General features: G+C 42.1%; 1 protein-coding gene across 7 annotated transcripts in view; it reads right to left on the minus strand.

Annotated features, from left to right (window-relative positions):
• Positions 1–1,858: 1,858 nt before the first annotated feature.
• Positions 1,859–15,615, minus strand: part of ARMC8 (armadillo repeat containing 8) — a 60,490-nt gene continuing 46,733 nt past the window's right edge. For all 7 annotated transcript variants that reach the window (XM_030280409.4, XM_030280406.4, XM_030280405.4 and 4 more), the window contains 11 exons: positions 14,729–14,824; positions 13,270–13,352; positions 12,916–12,997; positions 11,627–11,713; positions 9,563–9,655; positions 8,931–9,080; positions 7,360–7,455; positions 5,293–5,388; positions 4,759–4,831; positions 3,752–3,845; positions 1,859–2,503 (listed from right to left, as the gene is read on the minus strand). In XM_030280409.4, the coding sequence (XP_030136269.1) occupies positions 2,470–2,503; positions 3,752–3,845; positions 4,759–4,831; positions 5,293–5,388; positions 7,360–7,455; positions 8,931–9,080; positions 9,563–9,655; positions 11,627–11,713; positions 12,916–12,997; positions 13,270–13,352; positions 14,729–14,824 (984 nt within the window). In that variant the 3' untranslated portion in view covers positions 1,859–2,469. The remainder of the gene's footprint in view (positions 2,504–3,751; positions 3,846–4,758; positions 4,832–5,292; positions 5,389–7,359; positions 7,456–8,930; positions 9,081–9,562; positions 9,656–11,626; positions 11,714–12,915; positions 12,998–13,269; positions 13,353–14,728; positions 14,825–15,615) is intronic.

Below are 15,615 nucleotides of genomic sequence, written 5' to 3' on the forward strand. Positions count from 1 at the left end.
GTAAAGGTCTTTTTATTTACAGTATTCTTCTTTTTGTACATACCTATAGCAACATCAAAAATTATTCACAAAGTTTAACTGAATGTAAAAATGTTCTTATCCAACAGTTTGTCCTCTCTATACCTGTGGAAAATGTCAACTGTTCTCATGCAGCAACAAGATTGTCTGAGCATTGGTTTTTAGTTTTTCTGGCAGAATTTTAGGAAACCACTTCAAAATTTGTACAGAGATACTTTTACTCACCTTTTTTTTGAACACCTGTAGGCACCAAAGTTCTATAGAATCAAACTCAGATTTGCTTTTAGAAATGCGAGTTGGAGAAGTTTGAGAAGAGATACATAAGAATTCGAGCTCCTAAACACACACAGGAGTGCAAATGGATCAGGGAGGCGCCCACTGGACAGTTTTGCATTTACAATACCTGCCTCAGAACTTTTTTCTCAGTTCAAGCAAAAATACATTTGATTGAATTTTATAACAAGACTTGGCTTCTGAGGTACTGAGATTTAACAAGTTCTTACATATTTTTACTTTCCATTTTGTTCAACCCCCAAAGTCCATAATGAAACATTTGCAGAAGGACGTTAAAAATTGCCACTTACGGCAATGCTTGGGGGAAAAGTGTCAGGTGCTCACTTTTATTTGTCTTTGAGAGCAGAAGTTACATGAAATGCAGATATTCTCCTTTGCAACCAAGTGATAACAGTTATCTGATATACAACACATTCAAATTCTAGGCCAAACTGTGGTCATTTTCTGACACAAAGAGTTACCTTGGAAAAAAAGTAAGGCTGTCATCACAATTTGACCTTCTGATTAGAAATAAAAGATTCAGATAATTATCAAAATTGGTTAGCAAAGTTACACACTTCTCTTCTTGCTGCAGCCTTCCTGAAGCTCAGTGTAAGAGAAGAAGGATTTGGTTTAAGACATTGGCTGCAAACTCTAGTGCCTGTTAGTGCTATGTAAATACAGTGTCTGGATAGTCTGACTATGAACTATGGTCTAAACTGAAACCAGAAAGGAGACCTGGGCAGAGAGTCAGAACCCTGAACTGCCTGAGGAGACTGGGAAGCCACTGGGCTCTGCCATTCCAGCCTGACCTCAGAGAGTCCCCTTCACTTGCACTCACGTTTCCCCCTGCACACTTGCAGGCAGCATTTCAGGAACATCCGGACAGTCCGGGCTTCTGGATGCAGTCGCACCCCACCAATTATCCAGCAATCTAAATCCATGCATGTGCGTATAGCTGCATATATACAGAAAAACTGGAGGAAAGTTACTGAGTATAAAACAAGACAGAACCCCCAGTTTTTCCATCCCTTCCCCAGCTTAATGCACCCAGTTGATCATTTGTAGAAATTAATTGGAAGTCACTTAACTATTTGTGGATATAAAGGATTCAAAACAAAAGCAATTCCTTAATCCTGCTTGCCAGCTCCTTCTAGTCTCTGGAAGGTGTAACTTCTGCAACACACTGTTTGCTCCACTGATATCAGTGATCAACAAATCCTTCTGACCATGAATAAGCCAATCCTTCAGCAATTAGCTGAGCAAGTTCCTGGCTGGCAAAGCAAGAGCTTATTCCTGCTGATTTTGCAGCCACCTGCTCCTTTTTGAAAATCCTCAGTCATGCTAACCCTCAAGTATGAGCTTGTTTTCTAAAAATGTAAAGAAACCCAAACCCAATCCATCTGGCCCATTCTATGGATTTGAGCATGTCATCGACACCAGGTGACCTTGTATTGTGGCAAAGAACTCTTGGACCTTGTCAGTGCAGAATGTGCTCCTTGGAATTTGGAGTCTATTGTCTCCCTCTGTTTTTCTCTTTAAAAACGAAGTATAATGTAAGTTAAGCTGAAGTTCAGAAATGCATATATTTTACTTAAAAACATTCATCTCTTCAAAATTCAAAATAAACTTTATGGGATACAACAGTTTGGTTTTTTTTTTAAATAACATTTCATTCAAATGGTATATAATTCATTGAAGTATTCATACAGCAAACAATGGTTAACCCTTGAAAACCTGTAGAAAAAGATTTTCACACTAAAAAAAAAAAAGGAAAACCAAAAGTGAGGTCTCACACCCACACACTCAGCCCGGCACACACACGCACTCGAGCACCCACACACCCACACAAGGCTGCAGCAAAAGCAGAGAATTGGAGGCCCAAAAGGAAAATGATGACTGATTGTTCTATCTGAGAGTCCAGGTAGCTCAGGAAAAAAAAACCCAAAAAACCAAAACAACCCCCCCACCCCGAGTCCTCTGAGTAAAGAAACTACCTCAAGAAAATTCTCAAGTGCACTGGAGACCTGATCATTCAAACTGTTTCTGCAAAGCAGCTCCCTGCACCTGAGAAAAATGCAGCCCAAGGTGACTTGTGCAAATATAAGGAGTCAGGAGTATCTCCTGCTATTCCTTAAGTAGACATGAGGGGTGTCCATAGATTCAATTAGTCTTTGATCATGCAAGGTACTGCTGGAGTGCTGTCTTCGCCCTGCAAGAAAGAACAACCCATTAATTACAGGAATCTGCCTTCAGCAGCAGCTTCATGGGCAGGCTCAGAATGCGCCAGCACAGAGGGAGGAAGGATGGCTGAGGAAAAGTCTCCCTCACTTTGGAAGGATCTAACCCGTGGTGCAGAAATGCTCTGTGGGGGTTGTAACTGCTAAAGAATCCACCTAGCATCCAAGAATAACCTGATCCAGCCAAGCACACTGGATCCCAGCACAAACTGAGGCACTCCCAGCATGGTGCAGCTTGGGATGTGTGTTACACCTTCCAAAATCCCCTAAGAGCAGTCACTGAAGAGCAAGTGCTTTCGGTAATACAGATGTACCATGGAAAGCAGGTCTTTGAGCTGAGAAATCAAGGAGTGTCAACTCAGAATATAGCAAAGGCAGATCAGTCCTGTCAGGAATTCTGTAAGAACACTGGCCCCACCACAAACATACAGTGAGGTGAGAGGGAGGAAGAAGCCAGTCTAATAATGCAATTTATGTAATCTAATATTGCACACATATTAAAACAAAAACACCTCCCACCAGTCTGGGGTTACAGTTCCATCATCACATGGGCTAATTCTGAGTTTCCTCCCACCTGAAGTGAGACATTTTGCTCTTCCTTTGCCCCCACAGCTCCCAACCTGCTACCATGACCTTAACAGACTTTTCCAGGACCTGATACAACTAATCAACATGGAAGATTATTTATTTGTTTTTTCTCAGCTTTCTGCTGTGATCACAAGCCATAATAGCTCATGGAGGGCGCTGGTGTAGCAGCAGTGGGATATCAAAATGTTCCTGATGATAATTTTCAGGGCTAATACTCTGGCATAGATTTTAAGATGAGAAGTCCTAACTTTGCTACAGAGATGTCTAAAAACACTAGAACATATTTCATAAAACAAAGAATACCAAATTTAATGTGCTTTAAAAATAATTGCCCGGTTTTGAGTTGTGTTGTCTGTGTGCAACATCTTTCAAAGATCAGATTTTCTCTGTTGTGGAATAAATATCGGCTGTTGCTAACTGTAGGAGGGATAATTGCAAAAGGTTAACATAAAGCCCCAGAAATTATCACTAACTTTTGGTTTTACATGTGTTTGGGAAGCAGCCAGAAGATCTGTGTTGACACTAACACAGGTAACAGCACAGGTGTGTGCAAAGTTACTGCTGGGCTTAATTAGTTCAAGATAATTTAATTGAGATTAACTGTGGTGATCCTGTATTATCTTCATACTCACTTGTCACACAGATTTGGATCTGAGGACTGACTCAGTTTATGTAGAATATCTACTACTCCCATGTCTCGGAGTTTGTCTTGGCGCTCCTGTGAACCTGCAACAGCAACAATCCCATTGTTGGCAGTGGCACCAGCCCAGGGGTCTGCAGGACAGCAGAGAGGGGTGGGCGCAGGAACCAGCTGAAGGAGGGGTAAGGAGCCATGTCCAGCTACAGCACGGCCATGGAAAGATTCCCTCAAGTTCTGCCTGCTTCCCCAGGGAGCTCCAGCTTCTTTTGCTGTGCTCAGTGTTTGAAGCCAAGAACATCTTGAAGGCAAAAAACTTTCTCCTAAGGTATCCTGACTTCAGCTGTTTTATTCTCATCTCTGATCTCACAGGATTTGGATGCAGGGAACATTCCCCTGAGCCTGACTTCTGCCCTCTCCTCCTCTCACCATATTTGCCTGTGCAGCACCATCCTTCAGCCCCCTCCTGGTAACCTCCCACTCTGCCAGGCCATGACTTCTCACCAAATGCCTTATCCATTGCTCCCAGTTCCACCCTCAAGTCCTTTAGCTGGTTTCAGCCCAAGCCATTTAAATCAGCCACACTACAGAAAATTTCTTTGCCAGAAATCCCCTTCTAATCCATTTATTCTCTCCAGTGAACCTGTTCCCTCCAAAAATGAATTTCCATAGTCCCTTTACAATCTGGAAGCTCTTAGAAGAATTGTTTTACCCCAATAGTTTAGAGACTTCACAAAAATGCTACAGCTGAAAACATTTCACTGTGTCTCTCCAGCTCCTGTTTATTGTCAGTTTGTCCTCGTGCCTCCCCCAGAAAGCTCTCTGCATCCTCCTCAGTGGCTTCTGACCACTCCCACATTCCATACTACACTTGTAATGATGTGTCCCATTATACTTTGGATCCCACTGCACTGTGCACTGTAAATAATTTATTACTATGCAACAAAAGCTTTTTGATCAGGATAGTAACTTGTCTGTGCATTAATAAGGAGGGTTTCTTACCTTCCTCTTCATTCCATATGAGATTAGATATACAGAACATGGCAGCAAGCTGTAGTTTAGCATTTGAATGACTCTAAATATAGAAAAATAGAACTCAAGTTTAGAAGAAGAAATTCAGAAATTCACAAGACTTGTATTTTGGCATTTGTCATGTAATAAATAAGTCAGCAAAGCTGGGATTAATCCTTATCTACAACTTCTTTCAAAGATAGGGCCATAATATAAGGCACTTGAGTAGTAGTCAATCACTTCCTTCCAAATGTTACTGCCATCTTCAAGATATGCCTTTCCCAAGCTCATTAAATGTTTTCTATGTAGATGATGTCACTAATGTTTTTATAGGAAATAACCCCTTTCCTTTTAGTCAGTTCTTCTGTACACCTCTGCCATACAGAACTGTATGTATACACCACTGGTTATATGGAAATTAAATGCACGATAGTGAATAATTCACAAAACAAAATCCTAAAGCATTTCCCTCTTTTCATTCCTGCAAAAGACCAACAGAAATCCTGTAAGAGAAATTCTCCCTACCATGTAGTATTTGATTTTCTGCAGGATGTCATCATTGGTCATAATCAGTTCTTTTGCTGTCGTGCCATCTGCTATATTGGCAAGGATACACAATGTCTGAAAGAGAGAAAAACTGGGAAGTTATTTGGCCCAGATCACATCCCATGACAGCTTCTCTGACAGCTCTGAACTTGGGACAAACAATTCCTTTAATTAGTTTTAATATCTGTAATCTGGAGTTTCTAGCTTGCTCACATCTAGGGCCAATGCCAAGGAATTACCAGCTGTGGGGAGCAGCCCTGGCCAAAACATTCATCGCCATTTTAAAATGAAGAGCAGCACTCATTAATTCATTGCAAGGAACAACATTTTAAGTCTCTTATGGAAATCTGCAACATACAGCAAAGAATAAATGCCCTGGAATATAAAGCAGTCTGCTCTGTAGCAGTGGCTGGGGGAAAAGGAAAAACAACAAACCCCAACCATTTCCACCTTGTTCTTAAGGCCAGGAAAAGGAGAGACAGATGCCTTTCTGCTGGTCTGGCAGAGGAGACATTTGTTTTCAACAAGTCTAATCACAGTTGTCACCTGCAAAGGTATCCCCAGCTACTTCTGCAGCTGGTTATTTCTTCCAAATGAGAGGAGCAATCCCACAGGATGCCCTTGAAGCACCCTGGCCCATGCTGGCACTACCTGCACAGAGCTTTGACTGGCACAGCCCCTTTCCTGGCTCTCAGGGTCACCAGCAGATACTCCACAAGCTCTTTCCCAAAGAGCTCTGGAAGAACTTGACCATCTTTTCTGGACACGTTGGGAGGACACAGGAGCATGATCAGCACTTGCATGCTGCTTGTGTCTAAGCTGCACTGCACTGTCAGCAGCTGCAGAGACTAATTACTTCCAAGCTGCTAATTACATCCTGATGAGGCTGGCAGTGACAGAGATGATCACTGTCCTGCTGCAAGCAGGGGTTCTGGTGCAGACAGGTAGTACTGGATCTTGAAATAAGAGCCAGCTGCACCACAGGGACCAAGTAAATGCTCAGTGGACATAGGCCCCAAATTCCAAAGCCCATATTCAGCCCCAGCCCTTTCCCAGAGCATTTCCTAGGTATGCTGGTTCTCCTGTGAAATAATTTGGATAGGTGTGGCAAGGTGAATAACCTACACCAATAAAGGCCATTCCTGTCACCACAGCTTATCAGGAAGACCTATTTAGAAAGACACATGTGGTTAGTTCTCAGCTGTTTCAGACCCATGGTGTCACTAAACTTGCTAGCAAGAGTCTTTGGGGACTTTTTTTGCTAATTTTGCACTTAAATTGCCAAAGGAGGCCTACTGGCCTTCAGCCTGTTCTAAATTCTTCTCTGAGCAGGGATTTAGACTAGCTCTACTCCTACACTCATTTCCCATGCTGTTGGCTACCCATATCTAACCCAAGCCAGAGCAATCCTCTGACACCTCCCACAGCTCCTTGCTGCCCCCATCCTTCCCCACCACGCCCCCTCGTAGGAGGACAGAACAAGGTTCTCCTACTACCTGTCTTGTCTGCCACAAGAGTTATCCAGCCAAATCCTGCCCAACTATCCTCTAACTGCTGCTTTAGCACCCCCACAGCAGCTGTCCCAGTACATTGGCTCCAGGATGCCACTCCCTGCTGGCCATCTCCTCTTTACCTTTCCCCTTGAGATTGCTTTTCTTAAGTTTTAATTTGTCACCCCAGGTCCCTCCCCACTTTTTCCTGAGCTCCACCAGGATGCTCTTTCCCCTGCTAGTGCTTCTCTTCTATTCCTACTGATTCCCTTCTGTCATGCAGTGGCTCCAATTTAATTCTTCTGCTCTCACATTTCTCCTCTTTGCCAAATCTACATTTGCAAAACCAATCTGAATTCACTTCAAACATTTTTGTAACAATCCATTAGGAAAAAAAAGCATTCCTGTGGGTACTGAAGTTATTAATCTGACAGATCTCAGTAAAATATTCACAGCACATCATAATCCCAAACAAAAATGACATGTTGTGAACAGTAAGCATTCTTTGCTCGCTTATATTTTATTCTGCCAAGACAAAACAAAACAGAAAAGGTACCTGCTCTTTGACTTCTATATTGTGCTCCCCTTCCAGAATGAGGGTCACTGCTTGCATGATTTGCTTCCCATGAGTGCTCATTATGTGGTCTATGTGCTGCCAAAGCAAGGATGAAATACATTCAGTGTAACTCCTCAGACAAGGAAGGGACACTCCTGCTTGAATCACTCCAAGTGAGGACTAGCAACACTGCACACAGAGCTCCCAAACCCAGAATTAATCACAGCAGAAACACTTCAGAACATCCTTCTTCATGTGGAGCCTGCTTTTGTCTGAGAGCATCATATGGGCCTTGGTGGTGCTTTCCCTGTCACCTGGAGAACAGACACTGCTGTCCCAGTTGCCAGGCTGAGGCCTGAATCCTGCTGACCCAGGCTCTAAATGTGTGATGCTGCAGTTAGAAACAACCACTTCTCTTCTGATAACCAGGGGGTAATAGAGAGGAGTGAGAAAACTGATGTTTCTTCTCTGGTATTTGCTATTCTTGCAGGGACACTGTGCCCAGGTCCAACAGCCACATTTCCAAAGCCTTAAAGAGGACAGAGAAATAAGCCAGATGCATTGGTTATTGTCAGGCAAAACTGCCCTAAGTTCACAGGGTCACAGCTCAAAGGTCACTTGATGACAGACTATGAACACCTACACTAGAATAAAAGACAAAAGAGGGAATTTTGGGTAGAGGTTGAAAATGGCTGGTTCTGGCTCTAAAACCTACCACAGGAAGCAGTTCCAGATGGAGAACACCTTAAGTGACAGTGAGAATTGTCAGAGTGAATTCAGTGAATGACAGGCTATTAAGTATTTTTTCACATTAAGACAGAGCTAATTTTCTATCAAGGTTATTAAGACTCAATGAGTAAAAATATCAGAAGATTGTTTATAGTGACCTTTTTCTCATAGAAACACAATATGTGATAAATGCACAGAGAGGCTTCATGCATTATTCTCCCCCTCAAAAATGTTGGCTTGCCAAATTCTTGCTGCATATTTTCCCTCTGTTCTTCACTGGGGATTGCCCCTTTCTTTTCCTCCATTAATATCTCTTTCTCCCTGTCAAAAACAACTCCTGGACTTACATTTTCCAATGATTTTATTTCAGAGTGTAAAAATGAACGCCTGCATTTTGTGAGTGCACAGTTCCACACCAAATTCATAAAGCCAGTACTATCTATGCAGATGGATAAGAACAGACATATTTCAAGTGCCAAGGAAGAAGAAAGACAGGTATCTTTAATATCTGGACCTTCCCATACACTGACTCAATGGTGCAACCCCTCAGTGTTTTTCTGGACAAGTTTCACAGAGAAACTGTAAAGAAAATAATGTTGCTAAGAGCTAAATGCGATGGAATTGAACATTAAATGAAAATGTCTAACTCTGATAATAATTACAGTGTTTCCATGGATGCAGAGGATTCGTTCAAATACTTTCTCACACTGATTTGCACATTTGCTTACAGATATTTGAATAAATCCAAGTGGTGTTAAAACAGGGCAATGTCTTGCACAGACACACAGAATTGGCTGCTTGGTTGATCAGCTTTCAGAAGAACTGGTTGCAGCTCTACTTACTGGGCGAGTGGAGAGAAGATTCCTGAGCAGTCCCAAGGTTTTCATCAGAACATTTACATCAGAATCAGAAAGCAACTGAAACAACTGCTCTGTGCTCAGTCCTCGCAGGATGTCTGACTTTATCTTCTGTTCTGCTTGAAATGCCATATTCTGAAACAGACACACTTTTTAATGGATTCTTTTCACCTGAAAACCTGGGCTTTCACACTTTTAGTAGATTATTTCCTGTAAGAATATATCCTTCCTAAATTAATCTTGCACAAAGGCTGGAATTTATGAGCAACTGCTACACAGTGAGATCAATTTCCACATTGTCTTATACCTGACCCAGTTATTACCTGCTTTTATTTGCCCCCTGGCATGCTACTGAGACTACTTAACTGCTTCCCTGAATGATCTTGGCAACAAAATTAGTACCAGAACTGAAGAATTTATTTTACTTTATGGTCTAATGAATGGAGTATTCCAGGCCAACGGTGTTTTTCTTCTGCAGTTTGGTGGAACAACAAGCCAGATTTCAGTTATATCATTGTTAATAAGAACTGACAAGTTCTAGAAGATATGTTCCCAAACTTTTTAAGGCACACAGCCACAAGTGGTATTTCATTGCTTCATTGGGGTGTCCTACTCACCATTAAAGCCCAAATGCCGTTCACTCGCAAGGCAAGATTTTCACTCTGGGTTAAACTACATAGAAGTTCTATGGCTCCTGATTCTAAAATAGGCTGAAAGAAGGAGGGAAAAACAGATATTTACAACACTACTTAGACTAACTGCATATATGAAAATACTAAAAATATACTCCTTATATCTTATTCTTGAGCTTACAACATGTCCAGTGCACCCACATGAACTGGCCATGCCACACCCCATACCCATGACCATTTAAAAGTAGGTTTTATGAAAAAAGTCAGGTCAAGGCAGCTGCCTTCTCGTATGTCTGTGTTTGTGGAGACATGGATGCACACACATTTATATGTGTATATACATCATCTCATATTGCTGTGATATTACACACACATCTGTCACACCCCACAAGCAAATGGGTTTTCCTAGCAACTTTCAGCTTGGGACTGCCTTCCAAGAACAGTCTTCCTTAAGTCAACACATCATTTTGGGTAATTAGAGGGATATATGTCACTGTTTAAAAAAGGTTAAGGACAATGAAAGCTATTTGACACCATGCTTGACAATGAATCTTTGTGTCCAGTAATCAGACCAAATAAAAAACTTCAGCATAATAAAGAAAACTGTAGACTTCTTGATTAAACTACAAAACCTTGTAACATGATTTTTAAATTACAGGAAAAATATCAATACATGCACTTTTCTTTCAGACTGATTAATGTAATGGAAGTGAAGCTTGGAACAACTGCTTTCCTCCTGAACTAAACTCACTGGTTCATTCAATGAAAGCAAGAATGTGTGGAAGAGGCTGGATGCTGCAGGAGCAGGCTCCTCTCTGAGTAGCAGCTGGAGCAGTTTGTGCCCAGCTCACTTGGTCCCAGGTGCTCTGCACTGCAAGAACCTGCCAGGGGCTGCTCTACAGCCACAGCACTGGAGCCATTCCCCAACTGGAATGAATGACTCAGCTCTTCACAGGGTACAACACAGAGCCACTTCAGCTTTGCTCACTTACTGAAGTGACTGGTGGATTACATACAATTTTCAAAATACTATGTGGAAGAGATGTAAAAAAGATCAGATGCCTTATAGAGGCTTTCAAATCTAGTACTAAATATTCCTTCCCTTATAAAATCAGTATTTTCTTTAGGCAATGATGCTTTTGCCATGAACCATGTGTCCTGACAGAAAACCCAGTATTTCACTCCAGTCTGAAATGGAAACACTAAAAAAAAAAAAACCCAAATCCCAAAAATACCTAAAGTAAAAAAAAAAAAAAAAAAACCAAAAACCCCCAAAAAACTCAACCAAAAAACCAAAACCTACCAACCAAAAAAAAAACCATCAGAAAACCAAAACAAAACCCCACAAATAATGCACAAAGACTTGACCTGCAGTCTGCTAAAAAAAGCCCCATGGCTGGCCTCTTGGCCAGTGAACTGTGCTTGGCATTATTTCAGTTATTTTGCTGTCTCACAGATATGATTGAAATCACCAAGACCAACTGATAATTTGGTACTCCACAGACCTAACATACAGCACAATCTTGCAAATATTTTCTGTATTTAAAAAGTATTTTAGGCCTGGGGAATTGTTGCACTGCGGTGGAGTGTTGATTTGTGTGTATGATCTGCATGAAATACAGACTCTGCAGAACCAGATATCCTGTACTGTTCATCAGAGAACAATAAAAACACAACACTCAGCCAAGCCAGCATTTTCAGCATTACAGTAGCAGTTATTCTCTAAGACAATGAATCACACTGCAAATTATCAGTGTGGTTTCTTCTTGTTTATGATCTTTTAAGATAACAGTATTTTACAAGTAAAAAGGAAATGACAAAATTTCATGTCTACTTCTTTTCTTTAGAGACCAAATTAACTGTCACAGCACTGTAAGCAGATGATTTTTTTTTTGTTCCCAACCTATCAGGGGCACGGGCTCTGTAACATCACAGCTCCACAATATGTCACAAGCAATGGCTGCCAATTAACATGCCTTTATACTAATGAAGCATTGTGTAATCTCACTTTAGTCCATTCCCTCTCCCTGCTGCTGGCTAAGTACTCACCTCCTTGCTTGGAGAGAATTCCAGAAGAAGATTGCATAGCGTGGAAGATGCTACTACAAGAATTTCATTTGGAGCATTCTGTAAAACCTGCAGGCACAGAGGGGAGCGAAAGGAATTCTGTTAGTGATAAAATTAAGAGATCACTAAATTATGTTGTAGCTGGATATTCCAGACTTCAGGAGGTGCTTCCATGCTCGCAATCTAGACCCAGACAATGATGCACATCACAGGACAAGCTGGAACAGTGCATTATTTCACAGAAGTCAGATTTGAGAGCTTTCAGTCCAATTTAGTAGAAATAAGTGGGGACAAGCCTTGCTCTGCAAAGGACACATATGCAGAGGAAGCTCCAGGAGGAGTCTCTGCAACCCCTCTGTGCCTCGTATTAAGCACAACAGAGCAAATTCTCTAAGGAGCATCCTCTCAGAGGAGCATAGCCTGAGACAAGTTATGGTCCCTTATCTCTTCCTGGATCTCCAGCAGATCAAAACACCAGTTCCTAAACCAAACACGTTCCTCCCTTGCTCTCTACTGCCAACAACACCTTCTGTGCTCCAGCCACTTCACTTCTGAACACTCAAGTCAAGCTCACTTCAGGAGATTCTTATGAGTGTCAATACTGCCCAAGCCTCCAGGTGTGCTAGCAGACTTGGTCTGTTCTGCATTTTCAAGGACTCAAAGATGTTGAAAGTGAGAAACCGGTTTATTATCTGTGTTTATGATAGCGACATTACAGGATGAGAGATGACATATATCTTAGACACTTGAATCTCAATCTTGTGGAAAATTGCACTATATGACAATGCGTCTTTTTAAAGGTCTTTCTGAGGTCTTTGGTTTCAGCTATAAAATCTGCAATGAGATGTAAGAGGTAGAGAATCACAGGAGAAAGCACAGATCTAAATTCTATTGCAGTTCTCACAGACCAAGTCTGAACTGTGCCATCTAGCCTAAGTCAGACATTAAGGGATATGCAGTGTTTGTAGTTTCCTACAAGAATTGTAGGATTGTGAATAATTTAGCTTTACTAACCAATGATAAAAAAACCCCAAGAACAATAATGAAAAAAAGGAAACAAAAGGCCAACCAAAACCAAGCATGAATCACAGGCTTGCTGCTGTTGGCTTCTGTTGACTTATGACTCTCTTAGGAGAAGGCCACAGGATTTTGATTTCTAGGTAATTTGTATCATGATTCTACAGCAAGGCATGCCAACTGAACAGACACCTTGTGTTCCTGGAATGGACCACAACACTCCAGGCACAGAGAGCTGACTGCTCCTCACTTACCTTCATTAAAGGCTTCCATACAGCATGATCCTGAAAACTTGTCCTGAGCTGCTGGACAGAACGGGACAAACTGTGCAAACATCTGGAATGGAAGAGAAATCTTCCCTGTGAGACATGCACACCCCCATGGACACTGCTGTACACACCCTGCTGCTCCACAAGGATTACTGAGCTGGGATGCAGCAAGGAGATGGCTGGGAACAGCCAAGAGAAAACCCTGCACCAGCCCAGGATAACTGCCCCTCTCTCCCAGGAGGGCTCCCAACAGCAGAACTGAGTTCAGAGCAGCTCTCAGACAGTTCTCCCAGGTGCAGCACGGGCTGTGACAGAGGTTCTGGAGGAGGACAGGCTCACCTGACTGCAGCCAAGCGCACCTTGATGCTGGACTCGGACAGGCCGTTAACGATACGGTCCATCATGTTCTCAGTCTCAATGATCTGGGCAAAGAACTCAGGTCAGTGCACAGCTCAACAGCATTCATGGCTTGCTGGGGTTTTGGCTGCAGCATCTTCAATGTTACATATAAAAACTGCAGCTAAAACCAGCACACCACACTCTCTTGCCAGATTAAGCAGGAAGTTTTGTGTATCTACAGACAATTAGGAAATTTAAAAAATCTATATTTTATATTCCACTATGGCTTTTAGTCATCAAGCAACAAGAGGGTGATTTTTATATATAACTATCTACACACATACATATACATACACAATCAGATACAAGAATTACCCTTCATGTCATATTAAAACAGAAGTGAGCATTTGTGAGTGCACACAACATATACAAACTACAGATCAGAGACAGGTTGTAGAGCTGTGTGGATAAAAAATATCCAGTAGCTCACCTGCCATATTTAGACAGCACAAACACTTAAGACCAGTATAAAAGGGAGTTAATACCCAGATGAATGATGGATTTTGCATAATAAATCAACTTTGGCATGTACACACACACTGCTTATTAAAAGCTGCATAAAGGAGGATCTTCACTGTTAACTAAAGCAACAAAAGAGGAGTTTATGGTGTTGAATTCTGGACACCCTGAGTGGTTCCTCACTGATAAACCCTCCTGATGTTATCTTCTCACCCTGTGTTTTCCTGCCCCCTTCCTTCTGCTTTTCCCCTTTAACGAGCAAATAAACTCAAAAAATTCCTGTCTTCTGAACTTGCTACATGACAGTGCAAATTCATGATTAATTTAAAAAAATAAATGCTCCTTCTAATTATTAATTTATTAAGCTCCCTCCACTTTCCACACATTAATTTTTAACTATGTGAGTGGCCCAAGCAACCAATCTATTTCCTGTAATGTTTGAATCACCAACTGCTTTGTTGTGACAGTGCAAGGCCTTGGTCACTTGAGAACTGGGAAACAAATTCTGACTTCAGTTCCCAGTATGAACAGACTTCCCAGGTTGGTTTTTTTTAACATTTGTCATATAATGGAAAAAATGAGAGAAGAGGTCTATTATCTCTCCCAGAACACAAGTTTCAGAAATTTCTCATATGCCACAACAATATTCCTTATGAGTAGCCAAGTACCAAAAATGTTGAAAGACAACTCCTTGTGCAAGTCTAGCTCATCACTGTGAAGATGCTCACATAACTAAACTTTACTTTTATTATACTCTGATAGCAAGAAATTAATTTTTGTTCCAATTCCATGCAATCTGAAAGTTTATATTAATGAAGGAAAGAGGACTCATTTCAACCTACTTACACCATACCAGGGAAAACCACTGGGAAGGTGGGAATTGCTGCCTTCCAGCTGCCCCTGTGGCTGAGCAGGGGCCCAGCAGGCTCCCCAGGCTCACCTTTTTGCGGATGTCCTCGTCGTTAGCCCCCAGCGACGCATAGAGCTTGAAGGCGGCCTGGCGCAGCTCATGGGCGTGCTTCAGGTCGTGGTCCAGCTGGGAAACACAGCACAGGCACCAGGCTGAGCCACCAAAGCAGCTGCAGTGTGATATTCTGGTTTGTTCTACACTGGTGCTTACCCACTTCTCTTTGTCTGCCACCCCAGGGGCAGCCAGAAGCACAAAGTGCTGCTCCCTGAGCTCATGCCCACATTAACCAGCTAAATGCAATAACCCGAGTTAAGATATGGTTGATTTCTCTGCTGAGTTATAGAGAAGACAACTCTGTCTTCAATTTGATGCCAAAAAAAGGTTAGGACTCTATCAAGATCCTATTCCGGTAAATGCTATTCTTATCTCCCAACAGAAACTTAGAGGAACTAGGCAGAAGGAGTGGAAAAACTGGGAGAGAATCAAGACAAGTTTTATCAAGAGAACTGAAGCAAAACCAGGAGCCAAAGTTGGCCTCTAAATCTCAGGCCATGTTAAGGAGGGTGAGGTTGGATATCAGGAAAAGGTTCTTCCCCCAGAGGGTGCTGGGGCACTGTTCAGGCTCCTCAGGGAATGGGCACAGCCCCAAAGCTGGCACAGCTCCAGGAGAGTTCGGACAACAATCTCAGGGATGCCCAAGGTGGGATTGTTGGGGTGTCTGTGCACGGTGAGGAGTTGGACTACATGATCCTTGGGGTCCCTTCCAGCTCAGGATATTCTGTGATTTTATGATAATTAATGGGAGCACTAAAGGCATCATAAAATAGTGGTGTTTGAGGTTGACCCTGCTTGGAACAGCAAATCTGGGCTCTCAGATCTCCTCATGCTCTCTTCTGAGAATAATTCCGTGACTCTGA

This window comes from Taeniopygia guttata, chromosome 9, assembly GCF_048771995.1.
Source record: "Taeniopygia guttata chromosome 9, bTaeGut7.mat, whole genome shotgun sequence".
Taxonomy (NCBI): Eukaryota; Metazoa; Chordata; class Aves; order Passeriformes; family Estrildidae; genus Taeniopygia; species Taeniopygia guttata.